This window comes from Oreochromis niloticus, linkage group LG5 (assembly GCF_001858045.2).
Source record: "Oreochromis niloticus isolate F11D_XX linkage group LG5, O_niloticus_UMD_NMBU, whole genome shotgun sequence".
NCBI lineage: Eukaryota > Metazoa > Chordata > Actinopteri > Cichliformes > Cichlidae > Oreochromis > Oreochromis niloticus.
The window spans coordinates 12,521,114-12,536,665 of record NC_031970.2 but is presented as its reverse complement, the minus strand read 5'-3'; the positions used below and the strand labels follow the sequence as shown (position 1 = coordinate 12,536,665).

The 15,552-nt window shown below is 37.1% G+C and overlaps 2 protein-coding genes across 2 annotated transcripts in view; one reads left to right on the top strand and one right to left on the bottom strand.

Annotated features, from left to right (window-relative positions):
• The window catches only part of cenpp (centromere protein P), a 93,922-nt gene that overhangs the window by 26,184 nt on the left and 52,186 nt on the right, over nucleotides 1-15,552 (bottom strand). The gene's annotated exons all lie outside the window — the stretch shown is intronic.
• Nucleotides 4,903-15,520, top strand: aspn (asporin (LRR class 1)). Its single transcript, NM_001279604.1, is given in 8 exon segments — nucleotides 4,903-5,245; nucleotides 7,497-7,782; nucleotides 9,024-9,136; nucleotides 11,134-11,347; nucleotides 12,719-12,829; nucleotides 13,100-13,193; nucleotides 13,627-13,765; nucleotides 15,187-15,520. Coding segments are annotated over 7 exon segments (1,113 nt in total). The 5' UTR covers nucleotides 4,903-5,245; nucleotides 7,497-7,538; the 3' UTR covers nucleotides 15,385-15,520.

The following is a 15,552-nucleotide window of genomic DNA, read 5'->3' as shown; positions in this document are numbered from 1 at the left end:
GACAGAGTGACATCCAGTATTGATGTACAGTTTAGTGTGGATGTTTTAAATTTCTCAGCTGACATTTTCTGACCAAAGTTTTAACAGCTGCTCACCCAAATCTGCCACTATGGACTGCTTCTCTTGCGGATATCTATTTTAGAATGTAACAGGCCTCTTACTTGCAGCAGTGATGCAACTTGATAAACTGCATGAGTACCAGATGGGCAGAACTAGTTGAACTACTTAAAAAAAATAATTACAAAATATTGCTGCTGTGGTTCAAACATCTGGAACCAGGTTCCACAAGCCTCTTGTTTCTATCTGGAACAATACCTCAAGTCCTTTTAAGATCAGTTGGTCCATGGCTCACACACCCAAATAAGTTAGATTATATTGCACTGGATCCCCTGATCATTTACACAGCCTGCCTGTCCAGGACATTTAGGAGTATATTCATGTTATCAAATTAACAGCTTGGGCTTCAGGGAAAAAGTGGAGCCATGATGACTTTTACAGAATAAGAAAAAAAATGTAGTTAACCTTCCATTACATGTCTTTTAGCTATATGTAATACATATTTACTGAAAGCTGCAATTAACAGAGCTAGAAAAGCCAACCAAATCATAATATTTTCCTCTACAAGCCTGAGGTTTAGGATCATTTACTTCAGTCACAGACATCGAAAGGATGATTGAAACAGAAAAAAAACTAAACTGTGAGGAGCATAAAACCTCAGCTTCTTTAATGGTAAAAACCCTGAAAATATTAGATAATTGTATGGGGACTAAAATAAATTTGAATGAATAAAAACAATAAAACAAAGAATCACAAATGTGTGGTCAGTTTCTAGATGCCGGCAGTTGTCATCTGACTGAACCTGGAGCTGGAAAACTTTCCTCCCTTGAACTAAAGCTGAGATGAAAGTTTTTCCTGAGGGAGTTCTCCTCTGCCAACATGAACAGCTGCTCTGTTCATCAGTCTTGCATATCAAACACGTGAGTGAACAATCAAATACTCATTAGTCATGTGACCTCATCCATGCTCCTCAGGATGAGGAGATGTAACTGAAAAAGTAAACTGTAAAGTCATTCCCATGTACTCAGACATTTTATCAGGCACAAAAGATCAGTACGGAGCTGGAACTCAATTCATCTGATTTCTGTGATATAAAAATGGAAAAAAATGAAATTAAAAGGAAAACGAAGCAGCTTTTTATGTTTTTTTGTGAATAACAGTGTAACCCTAACTTTGTAACCTTGTATTTGTGAGACTGTGACTATGATGCTTTTGTTCACTTGGCCAAAACTGAGATACCTACAATCAGCAGCCAATTTGTTAGGCACACCATTCAACTGCTCATTAACGCAAACATGTAATCAGCCAGTCACATGGTACAAATGTTTGGAACCAGGCATAAGGACATGGTAACGAAGACCTGCTGGAGTTCAAACTGAGCATCACAATGGGGAAGAAAGGTGATGTAACTGAGTCTGACTGAGGCATGGTTGTTGGTGCCAGACAGGCTGATCAGAGTATTTCTGAAACTGCTGATCTGCTGGAATTTTTCTATACCGCCATCTTTAGGTTTTACAGAGAATGGTCATAAAAAGTGAAAATATCCAGTGTGCATCAATTCTCTGAGTGAAAGTTATGCCAGATTTTTTAATGTTGATCCTAGAATTCAGAGGAGAATAACCACTGAGCTGATAGGAAGGTAACATTAACACAAATGACTACTTTTTACAACATGTATACGCAGAACATCTTAAGGTTCGATGGAAAAGACCACCGTGTTCGAGATAAGTCTGTGTCTTGCATGCAAACTATAGCAGCAAAATGTTGGTAAAGTACAGGATAAATATTCCAACACAGTGCAAAAACAAAAATTACTTAGTTTTAAGGGGTCATAAGCTAAAAATGCAGGTGACCACTGACATAGATTTGGAAGTAAAACAGTGTGAGAATACCTAAAATATATTGTTAAATCACTAAATTCGGTTAGAATAGCAGTTAAATGTACTTACTAACAGTTACTTGTGAGCAAAAGCTAGTTTTATGAATAAGAATATATGTCACATTAAAACAAACAAGCAAAAAACAAAAGTAGAAAAACAAACAATCAAAACACCAATAATCAATATTAGTGTCAGGTGGAACTGTGTTGAGGTGAGATCATGGTGGAGTGTGGGGATAGTGAACACTGCTCTGTTGTATAGCCTGGCTGGGTAACAGTGCCAGAAACAGGTAACACACTAAGTTGCAGGGTCACAGCTCTTTTAAAAATGTTTCCTGGCTTCAAAACGTTCCTGTGGCACTAAAGCAACAACAGCACTGAGGCAACTCTTTGGCTAGATGCCCTGGAAGTTGCCCCGGTGACTTACGGCATTAAAAGAAATTACCAGATGGAGGAAATTCTCCTTAACACAAAAACACAACAAGTTCCAGCCGTTCCAGCGCCATCATAGACGTCTGATGGGTTGGAAAGTATGAGATCCTTAGAGAGAAGAGACATCCTGACCGCCTTCCATCAGTCAGGCAGACCATCTCACATCAGGAAATAATCTCTAACATTTAATTTGCAGTTTGAAGACAATAAATCCAACAATTACGCCATAGAATATTTTCACTACCACAAACCAGTTTCCCCTCTTTGGATTATTACAGCTACTGAATTAAATCTTTCTGTGGCAGACCAGTCAGCTGAGAGGTATGAGGTTTCGAAGGGCTCGTGTGCATGAAAACAGAAAACGACAGCATGACGGATACCTGGCTCAGACAAAGAAGCTCAATAATTTGAAGTTTGCCTTTGCTTCTGGGTAGGCAGAAAGACAAAAGGACCACCCACCATCCAGATCAACATGATGCAACAGGATATACTGTGGGGCTAGTGGTCCTTACAGTGCAGACAAATAGCTTAAATGTCTTAGTCCTCACACAGGGCACAAAAAAGAGAAAACTCTCATGTAGGGTTACATCATGGTCTAATCAGATCCCTCCAATGTTTGGGAAAATGGCATCTTTTAAACTGACAATCTGGCTCCCAAGAGACTATTGTTTCAGCACACAGCTATGAAGCAGTAATTATGGGGAGCTGGAAACTGAGTCTGAGGTTTTAACCAAGAAGGTGGACGTGTTTAAGCTACTGGTATCTAATACGTGAAGTGGACTTAGTTCTGTGAGACTTCTTAAATGCATCCAACTAGCCTCAAGCAGATTATTTAACACGCTTTTAAAAAGACAAATTACATAAATATATGTAGCCAGTTATGAAAAATACCACAAAAATTTAAACATTAAAATTAGCTATACATTCATGAAAGCTTAAAAAGTAAAAGTTAAACTTTGAGACATGTTCTAACCATACATCAGAGAGGCATACATCAACAGGGCATGTCGATTTTCCAGCTTCTGGGAACAAGAGACGTTTTCCTTTTTTTAGCCTGGAGGTAAAATCAGATTTTTGCTGTGTTTCCCACAAGTTGTTCATGAGTTTATTTATTGCTGTACCAACTCAAAAGCTAGTGGTAGGAATAACAAGTGATAAAACTGAGAGCTTACGTTTAGGAATTTCCTTCAAAGAGTTTGTTGCACATGAAAGAAGTCAGAAGGCTCCTTGTTGATGTGATGATTATTTAACCAGATCTGTGATGGTTTGGAAAATTTGATTTCCCCACCAAGAAGATTCACTGAAACCAAAACAGACCCGATCCCATTTCGGGTCTTCTGACTGCCAAACCAGGGCATATTTGGATGGTCTGGCTCAGCCATAAGTTGTGCAATTCCAGCTCAGCTCAGCAGAAAATACCAGAAGTAAATGGAAAAAGGAATTGTATAACACTTGAACCCCTGAGGGAACAAGCCTCTGTTAGCTTTTCCATTCTTGGGAGGTACTTCTCATTCCTGCTTCAAATGTAAAGCTGAAAGATTTCCTACTGTGTCTTGTTAAGACAACATCACGCAGAGCACAATATATAGTAAACTTTAATTTGATGTTGCAAAGCATCACCTCCAATTATCTTTTGTCTCAGCTTTCCAAATCCACAAACAGGACATTTATAACACCAAGCTGCCAGTTCTGACTGACTGTAATGGTATGTTGTATCACCTTAAGAGTGTATCACTTCATTGCCAAAGAGTAATCCGTCTTAACAAGTTGTTTAGAATTGTGGACATCTGCCTGCGGGCTGATATAATGGAAATTGCTCTCAGTTCTTTTTTTCCATAAAAAATAGGCTCTGGAAAGAAGACAGAAAAGGTCTAGACATATCATAGGGTTTGTTATGTAACTGTTCCTTACACCTTTATTCAGACATGACAGCAGCTTTGCAAAAATGCAAAACACAACAGTTATGTTTCTACTTATCTCTACAGTTTAAATACAAGTAAATCTGCCAAATAAATTTACTTTTGTGCACAAAAATGAAAACTGAGTGCCAAACATTTCTTTTGTTTGCTTAAAAATAAAACAAAACAAAAAAACACTTCAGCCACTTTGATAATATGGATAAGTTCTTCCAAAGTGTATAAATGCATTTCCACTTTCTATCGGTAAACTATATTCAGAGACTATTGCTGTGTCCTTATATCATGTTTACCTCAAATTTTCTGATCACTGGTCTTCAGTAATATTGACCTAAATGAACTGTCTGCCAGTCCTTCATCATCACCCTAAAATCTCTGAGAAGGCAGGCTCAACCCCACCCTGTTGTTTCAATTAGACAAATGAAACCGCTACAGCAGCTGTACAGTACTATCCTTCATTAACCCAGTGCCAATGGGCCTCAGAGAAGAAACCATTCACACTGATGTAAAACAGTTAATGTGGCTGAGAAAGGAGGGGAGGTGACAGACCTACCAGTATGTTCTATATATAAAGACTTGAGCATACAGGAGTCTAAATCTAACTATTCTGGCATTACTTCAAAGCTCCTGATGAAAAGCACATGACTAAACTCTTAACAATGCCTTTTCAAACTTAGTCCCACAGGCCTGCAGATGGTGTGATCACTCAGAGAATCAAGAGCTCTTTACTAAAACCGAACCTCTCACCCTTACCAGTGGAAATTTTCCGTTGGTGGGGGTGTTCAGGGGACCACTTTTTTTCTCCCTTTTTTTTTCCCGGAGAGGAAGGGTGATGCTGTTCTTCGTTCACTGGGAATGTATTGACTGAGGATCCAACTCTCAGCCTTCCAGCTGGACCCTGCTGCTGCTCTGCTCACTGTGTGGGGTTTAAACCAGGACATAAACACACCTGACAGCTGAGGTAGGACACACCCTGGATTTATTTATTATTTATAAAAACACCAATTCATATTTCTAATGCAGCAAGCTAATGGTACTGTGGTCATTTAGAAAGACTTTAACTTTAAAGTTACTAGAGGTGTTCTGGTAGAGCCAAATTACTAGGCTGCAAATTCTAATCTGACAATTTCAATTTAAACTGCTGATGGCTATGGCAGGGCATCCTGATACTGATAAATACTTACTTGCATGCAATAAGATTATGATTAGATTATTTTACAGTGAAGTTAAGTTTATATGTCTCATGTTGAAAGACCATGTCTAATTTTAGGCTTTATACTGAGAAGAGTAACAATTTATGCATTGCTTGAGGTCTTTGCTCATTTGACAAAAATACAAAATCTGGTCATGGTACCAATAATAAACGCATAAATGCAAGGAAAAGGTAGTTTATTGTTTCTAATTAAAATTCCTATGCCAGATGTATAGGAGACGGCTCTAACACTGGTATCAATATTAAAAAAAATCCCTAAATTAAAATAAAAGGTTCAGGCATAAATCAGATTATCAATTAAGTGTTGACTGTGAATGTGTCTATTTCTTACTGATTATTTCTGAAATCATCATCAGCATGCCCAGGACTTTTGGTTATAGCTTCAGTTTTACATTTGGTGTTTGTAAAGTGAATGTTTAGACTCAGGACAGATGATCAAAGAGAACAAGACATCTGAAGGATGTTTAGAAATGGAAAATGATGAGTATTTTCTGACCTTTTCATGACTAGACATGTAATAATTGAGACCAAGTGATATTAAAGATAATTACTCAATGTAAGTGGTAGTAAGATTATGAGAGTCCTAATGAAAGACATCTGGTTTGAATACTTATGAAATGCAATCCTCTTTAGATGTAAATATTTGCTGCGCCAGTCAGACTGGAGTTAAGTGAAACTTCTAAGGTTTCACTGGTTGTTTGACTCAGTGAAAAGAAAACAACAACAAAGAAGAATTATTCCCAACTTACTGCACAATTGGAAAGCATACATGAAGCATTTGATGTATTTGTATTTATTTATTTATTTATTTTTTGGCTAAATGTTCAAATGTGGAACACAGACAGACTGGGGGCAGAGGAAGGGGGTCGGTGCTGTGCAGTATTTGCTGTCAAAGCAGATGCTCGACCACCACCACATATTTGTGGGTGGACTGCACGTTCAACTGCACGGCTCAGAATCCATCAAGATTAGCAGAAGCACGGAACCAGACAATGTCAGCCTCTCTCTACTGGTTATGTGAATATGTAATCGAGGAGGATATATAAATCATGTTGTGAATGACCACAGATGGTGAATAGGTGAGAGCTGGAGAAACATTTATGTTGGCTGCAAGAACTCCTTTCCAGAGGAGGTTTTGAGAGCTTCATGGAAACATTGGTAGAAAAAAAGGGTAGCACTTATGAAAATTGATCTCTCCAGGAAGTCCACATGCACTTTCAAATGTACTGTTTTAGTAATATTCTTAAATCAAGCTGTAAAAATGAAATTGAACTCATGCACTAAAACCTGCTCATGTCTATGGTGAAATTAGTACTAGTTTTATATAGCTCCAACACCACCAACAATCTAGAATGGTGGTTCCTATAAAGCTCTGACTGGATTGTTTTTAGGAAAAACACAACCCAGGAAAAACTGCAGCACAACAGTCAGAATGATCAGCAATCTTACATTACAGTGGTTCCTAACTGTGGCACTAGCTGCAGAAGTTTTTTTTAAGTAAAAATGTAGTCAAGAAAAGACTGATAGATCACTACATTAAAAGAAGGTTGGAATACAGTTCTCAGCTAACTAAATACTATATCCTGTAAGTGTGCTTTATACTGTGCCAGAACTGTTTTGTTCTGTTTTCTATTCTGGTAATTAATTAATGAAGTTTTCTTGTGATGCAATCAAGTTCAACCTCCACAATGGGCACTACTTAAACGTGGCACTGTGAGTTACTTTAAACAAGGATGATAAGAACACTAGTAAGAGGGGTTAACAAGTCTAGTAGGCGCCATTTTACTCAGTTATTACACTATAGTAGAGATAGAAAGTGAGCTGAGAAAAATAACTGGTATGTGAATTTCAGTTTTGTTCAAGCTGAAATAAAAGTTCAGGTACAAAAAAAAAAAAAAAAAAAAAAAAAAAATCACCAGTGGAACAACCATGGATGCAACGATGCAACTGTAATTGTAAATGTATTCATTTTTTCATTCATTTATCCTGTCTTTCCTAGAGTTCTCCTTGGCTACTGTTTAACCACAACTCTAATAAAACCATGAGGATCTTCCTCTTGCTTTGCCTGCTGGCGCTAGGCAATGCCAAACCCTACCAACCAATCAATGTTATGGACTACCTGAAAAACTATGACACAAAAATCCATGAAATCATGATGTCGGATTCAAATGATGATGACGATGACGACGAGGTGGACGATGATGATGACGATGACGATTACAATGATGAGGACTGTCCAGCTCATTGTCATTGCTCACCCAGAGTGGTGCAGTGCTCTGACCAGGGTTAGAACACACTCAGTCTGAAGTAACTCATTATGTTACATTAAACATGTAAACATGGAGTGTGCTAAAACACATTCTATTCAAAACTCTATGTTAAGTCTGCCATATAAGATGGTAAGGTAAGGCTAGTGATAATCTTATGTATATTCCAGTTAAATTCAATGACAAAAAAAATGACTATGGTTTAGTCTGGCCTTAAGTTACTTCTCTATTTCCGGCACTCATATACATAAAATAGAACAGCAATCATGTAGGAGTTGCTGTATTTGTCTATGTGAAAAAGGTTTTTTAAAATAAATATTTATTTTAATATTAGTTTTATAAAAGGAGATCAGCAACCTCTGCCTTGCAAGGTTTTAGGACTTATCTACTGAAAGCAGTCTCCAAAATCCAAAATTCACTTGAGCAATAATTGCTAAAAAATTTTTTAATGACATTTTGTAAGACATGCTTGCCTAAACCTTGGTGATTAACAGCAGTTGGGTGGTGAATATATGACTAACATCATCAAGACCACAAACTTTAGAGGAATATCTGAGATAGTACTTAGTCATTTGCTGATTTGGGTTTACAGGAGGCATTGCAGTATATGAATTTAAAAAAGTGATCAGGACTAACAACAATTTGACTGTTAAACTGTTGTTATATAACTAAAATATGAATGTTAAGACACTGATGAAATTTGGCATCATATATACAGAAAATGTGAACTTTCTAAAATGTAGGGGCAATGCAGCCAAACAATTTTCATACACAACTCACCAATGGAACAGGAAAGCCTTCATTTCCAGCATTTCAAAAAAATAAAATTTTCTATTTGGTTTTGTGGTCAAAGTTTTATTAAAATTAACTTTGAACTAAACTACATTAAACTCCAAAAGCCCAACTTACAGTAAAGTGGGGCTCTCTTATACTTTGGTACTAGGATTAAGCTATGAAAACACCCAAGGGTCCACTGCCAATCACTCCAATAACTTAAAATTTTTTAACCAAACTTTCATATACTATTGGCACACGCAGCAGCAGCTTGTGATTTTTTCTGAAATACTATGCTATATATATTTGGTATAATTACCCCAGACATATGACCCACTGATATTTTAGTAGAGACCTAGGATAATCAGAAAGACAACTATTTCTTTTTCACATGTGTATCTCAGTTAACAAAAACCCCCAATTATTTCCATCATTTTTGATCCAACTCTTTCCTTTAAATAGGCATTTATGTTTTTTCTTAACAGGTCTGATATCCGTTCCTGATAAGATTCCAGAAGACACAGTGATGATTGATCTCCAAAACAATGATATCACTGAAATCCAGCAGGATGACTTTAAAGGCCTCAACAAGCTTTATGTAAGACATCCTTTAAGAACTAGTTTACCCTGCGCATGGTGCACTGAACATCACAGCTACTTACTGTTAAACATCTAACATATGAAGAAGCATGCCGGCAAGTTAGTTACAAGCAAATGTAGTAACTGAATGGCATCAGTCCACCTTAGAAAACCAAACTACATAAGAAAATAAGTTCCAGTCACATTATGCATCCTCCATATGTTATGTAGAAGTACTACAAAAGAATGCAAGTTTTAGCAATGCTCATATACTGCACATGGATGGGAATGCATTACATCATTAAAAATAATGCTGGATAACTGGACATACCAATCTTTCTACTCAAGATTAAAAGAGCTGACTCAAACATACTGCATCCACACATCAGCACAGCTCTTCTGCTCTAAGCTGGGCAGAGTAGAACTCTAAACTGACCTCTGTGACTGAGGCCTTTGTTTATTGCAAATGTCCTGTTGTACAATAACCCAAGAATACAAAGTTAGGTGAAGCTCATAGGTATATTATTAGGTTTGATGGTATGTTGTCTTAGCATTTACATTTACAGTTATTCCCCCAGTAAACCCTCTTGTTTAAAAGTTTCCATGAATTAGGAAAAATCCAAGCCGCAATAGCTCAAAGCGAGGGCAGGACTGCATAGTTTCTTACACTTAATACAATGCCAAAAACGTGTATGACTTCTGATTATGCCAAAAGTAATGATCATGGATAGTTTTGTCTATAATGAAATCACAAATTACCACAAAGAGATCCATCATGCCTGAGCTAAATGCATCGCAGCTCGGCAGGAAGTCAGAAGGGGTGAAAATGCAGCATTTTAAAGAAAATGTTGCACTGGATTCATAATTAAACACAAAAGTGAAGCATAATTTCAAGAAATGATGCAGCATAATAATGGTTTGATCTTATCAGCTTGTTTTCATATTTGCTTGGAGCCAAAATTGTACCTGAAACTAAAACTGGATTAACTGTGCAGCCCTAAGAGGCCAAAATGAAACATCAAAGTCACTTAAGTCAGTACGGTACAAAATCTGGTAACCATTAATTGTTAATGGTACACTTAACACTACATAAATTCAGACCTAATGATACATTAAATAAAACAATTAGAACCATGAACCATAAATGTAAATATTTCTGCTAATAAATAAATGATGTGTAATTTGCAGTTTAAACCCTACAATACTCATGGGTCAATGTGGGAAAAGTTGACTGTTGTTATAAACATAATATAATGTCCAGCTGATGAGGTCTTTTGAAATAAAACTGGCCACATTTTTTGTTCTCTCTAGAGCTTTAAACTGAGACACATCAAAGACAAAAAACAGCACAAATTAGTACTAAGGCAACAAGAACAGACCTGGTTCTGAAATTTAAAATGAATCACATTCAGCTCCAGGATATCAGTGACTGACCATGCTGTCTTGTAACTGTTACAGCTATGCGATAGGGAGAAACAATGCACTGATTTCAGTCCAAGAGCAGCCTTCAAGGAAAAAAAGAGCTACTTTTTATAAAACTCTGCTGAGGAGAAGCTTTATCTTTGATCTGTAGATAATGTTTTCTCAGCTGAAAATAAACCACATCAAGGCCTAAAACACTGAACAAAACCAGAACTTCATGCTATTATTGTGGTTAGTCACAGTACTTGAATAGTGCAACTGACCAGGATCTTGATAGTGCTGAATGTTGTTTACTTCATAGTTTGTTCATTGATTCAAAATGTAATAAAATCTTCATTATGATTCAAGTCTCACTATTGTAGTACACTACAAAAAAAGCACAACATAACCTGAGCAAAACATAAATGTTTTCAATCATAAGCATATGTTGTTCTTTGTTGAAACCCTTTTACCGAGCACAGGTTTAATGTTGGCCAGAAAAGTTCATTCTTTGCCATTTCAAACTTTCCACTCTTTAACTTTGTGCAGGAAATGAAGCAAAACTGAATTTGAATCTATAAAGCTCTATTAAAATTCCCCTTTTCCCTAAAACAGGGCCTGTTTCTGATCAACAACAAGATCTCTAGGATTCATCCAAAGGCCTTCAAAAACATGGACAATCTCAGACTGCTGTATCTGTCCTACAACATGCTGAATGAGATCCCTGCAAATTTGCCTCCCAATGTCATTGAACTCCGCTTTCATGAAAATCAGATCGACAGAATTCAGAAGGATGCATTTAAGGGCTTGAGGAAACTTCATGTGTTGGGTAAGACCCAGTTTTAGGTTCTTCTATCTGGTTAACTATAGCTGTTCTCTAAAGGCAGTGGTGTATGGTTCTTAGTTAAGGAAAGGTCTGAAGATTTATTTATTCAGTCAAAAGAGGAATCATCAGGAGGTAATAACATTACTTTAACAGTAAAAGATAATCAAACAGAATGAAGGAACGGCTATAACCTAGATAAGCATGAATAGTAATTGCAGACTTACACAAAGGTCCAAAAAGCTCTTAATCCAACATAATAAAACAAGCTGGTTGCTACTGCCTTTCAACTGCCTTCAACTTCTACTGCCTACTCATACTAATATAGTATTTTACCATCTGCCACCTCTGTCGTTACGGATCGATAAACTAATAGTTAATGCAACAACTGCATCCAAACTCTATATCAATAGTCTCCATATCAATCAATCTAAGGAATAGATGGTTAAAGGAAATCATAGTGGCTCTAGGCTGCAGGTCACTTGGTCAGCTGTGTTAGTCCAAAACATTGTACTGGTTAACATGCAACTGAATTTAGGTAACTAAAAACTCTTCGTTAGAATACCTCAAAGGTTCCCCTCATGATTAAACAAACAACCTCTTGATGGTCAAAGTATTAGTGGTTTAATCACTATATAACTGTTAGTGTTTGTATGATAAATTTTATCTTCTCATATCTTATCATATCATATCTGCAAGGGTTCTACTGCCCATGCTAAGTCTAATTTAATGTGAATATGTCCACATAGATATGGTGGAACTGAAATAAGTGAAAATGTTGTGTAATAAGTAAAGATGTGTGCATAAGATGATGTTATTGGTGATATAAAACATGAAAAAGATTAAAACTAAACATTTAAAGCAAAAGCTTTAGGCTTGAGCCTTTGGCTCACAAGAATTACTTATACATGCACATGACCTCATTATTTGAAACTTTGACCATGTTTAATAGGAGCACCCATCATGGTAACAGTGTGTATTGTAAGACAGAAAACAATGAAAAAACCCAATAAATCACCTTCAAAAGACCAGTGGAAAACAGACATAACAGTTCATTTGGACAAAGAGTTATGCCATTACAGCAGTGACAGAATGATACGATCAGTAACACAATCACCTCAGGACCTTATGCGGACCAAGCCAAGATTTTGTTATCAACAGATCATTTAGAAGACTATTGTCAAGACTTTGCAAGCTGCCCAGGCTTATTGATTAATTATATTTATAGAGAATGTAAACAAAGCTGTACAGATCTCCAAGAGCAACAGATGAGAATGTCATTACAATAGATCTGTTGTAGTTCACTTGATGCAGGTTCTCTATTGAAATAATGAATCATTAATAATAAAACCAGATGTTTTGTGCTTACTCAAATAGAGCTGGGGGCCAACCCTCTGACCAACAGTGGAATTGAGATAGGAGCTTTTAATGGCCTGTCGACTCTGTATATCGGTATAGCGGAAGCCAAACTAACTTCCATACCAAAAGGTAGGATATCACTCATCTTATGTTTTACTGTTTTAAACAATTCAGTTTAAAAGTGCGCTTTTACGCTTTTCTTTCTCCTCATACACTGACAGTTTTACACACTGGGACCCAGCTACACAGTAAACTTAGCCGTAAAACCGCTAACTTCAGTTAATATGATGTTTTCATTTGACAAGTTTTTTGTCAAATCATTACAAAAGATCATAAGAAATAAAGCATCATAATGTGCTACTTAAACTGCTTATAATCAGTGTATGTTGTGTTTTCCAGATTTCCCATCCTCCATTACAGAACTGAGTCTGGACTACAACAAGATCTCTAAGGTGGAAATAGAAGACTTCATCAGATATAAAAACTTGCAGAGGTGAAAACCACCAATCCTTTAACCTAAAAGCTGATTTTTTTCAAAGACATCCTTCACTAACGCAGATTTCTCCTTCATGCTTTTGGTTAGATTAAGTTAACTTTTCAATCAGCAGGAATAACTAATTTGTAAACACTGGTGACTGTTTTCATGTTGAATCAAACTGAGACTTATTAAAACATTACTCAAACATTCAGAAATAAAACTGACACCAGAATTAAAGGGGAGGGGGGGGGGACACTGTCACAATTTATAGTGTTTTCACTCCACAGCATGATACTAATGATTTCCTAAAGACTGATTTTAGTTCCCACCTGCAATCTTGCACCTCCAGGGCACCATAAGTTAAGAACGACAGACCGATATTAAGCAATTATGCAAGATGTTAAAATTTTTTAAGCTTCTATATTTTAATAACTTGTTAATTTTACAGGCTAGGACTAGCTTTTAACCAGATCAAGTATGTAGAAAATGGCAGCCTTGCCAACACCCCGAAAATCCGTGAGATCTACCTGGACAACAACCGTATGAGAAAGGTCCCACCTGGCCTTAGTTCCCTGCGCTACCTACAGGTGAGATATGGACACTGTCACAAAGCTGCTACTTTGGTAAAATAAAATTAGCAGCACAACTCAAACCTCTGTAAGTCATATCTGTGCAAACTTTATTTGTGGTTGATCTTCCTTTTACTATAACTACAGATGTTTTAGACCAAATTGACAAAGGCCTAGAGACTTATTGTTGACCCCCTGGCAACAACCGATCAGTGAGCAGTTGTTGGAGGTTGCTAGCTGGCTGTAGGTGAAATTGGTGAAAAAGTCCCTTGCTATTCTCCATGCGCCTTGAAAGTAGCTGAAACCTCCATTCTGTTTTCAACTGTTTCAATACTATTAAGTGGTGAGTGTCCAAACAGGTCGGGGTCTTCCATGCAAACTATGGGTGAACAGGAAAATCTTCAGCAACCAAAACAAAGACAACCTAATGAGACCCAGCAACCACTTTCCAACTATACTCTGTGGTTGCCAAAGATTTGCTGACCGATGTCTAGGCCTGTATGGCATTATTCCCTTCAGTGTCTTTTTTACGCGAGCCTATTCTTGCATGTGGATGTGAGTGCAGACTATATTTTATATGTCCCTGAGTATGCAGGTTCTCCTCTAATCTGAGCATTTTCATTATTTCATATGAGTGAACTTGAGGGTCACTGCACTACAAGAAAAAAAAACCTTACAGGTGGAATGCAGTTTTTCAAAACCCTTTTCTGATGATGACAAAATAATTCCGTACTTAAACTTAAAGGTGCAATGTATATAATCCTCTAAAATAATTGCCCAAATTAGTGCCTGGAGGAGTTTTAAGATGTCTGCTGATTTGTGAGACTTGTTTGTTGAAGTACTTTGACATGAGGGTCTATGTTTGTGTGTGTTCTAAATTTGTGTGGCACAACACTTCAGTGCATCACCTGTGGATGTGTTCTCATGGTGTACTCCAAAGGTTTTGTACTCCAAAAGTTTAGCAAAAAAACTACACATCTGTGGTGTCTGCAGCTGTCTGTGTGTATGTCCACAAGCAAGTATAATCCTGGTGTAACTTTTTTCCACTTACATACTCACAGCTGCTAATGTGTAAGTGGAACAAACATGAGAGCTTCCACCACTACTCCAATATAAGAGTAGCTTGAGCAGAAGTTAAAAAAAAGTCTCACAGTCATGATATGGTTCTTGTAGAATGACTCAGTTACAATGGAAATAAAAAAGGAAAAATATGTTTGATGGAATATATTTCAGACTTCCAAGCAAGACAAGACTCCTTTAACTTAGCAACTTGGAGTCATTAAGTAATGCCTAACAGACCATTTCTCCTATTGGGTTGTGTTTATGAGGTTCCAGTGTAGCAATAAAGCAGTAATAACGCATAACTTTTAATCATGCGTAGTTTGCTGTAAAAAAAAAGCAGAAGAATAACTAACACAAAATCCTGTCCATCTGTTCAGGTAATTTTCCTCCATGGCAACAAAATCAGCAGTGTGGGAATCAACGACTTCTGCCCCATCAGGGCCGACAGCAAGAAGAATCCGTACACTGGCATCAGTCTCTTTGCCAACCCTGTTAAATACTGGGCCATACAGCCGGCAACCTTTCGCTGCGTGACCGGACGGAGGGGTGTTCAGCTCGGAAACTTCAGAAAGTAGCGGGGAGGGAAATGATAGCTCATAAATGAAGAAGAAATGCCTCTTGATAAAATAAGGACATAGCTGGAAATAATTCTGATAGGCTAAAAACAGATTAAACTGTCCTATTAAAGGGTTAACTGTTCAAAAAAAAAAAAAAAACTAGAAAGATGTATATTTGAAACTGTA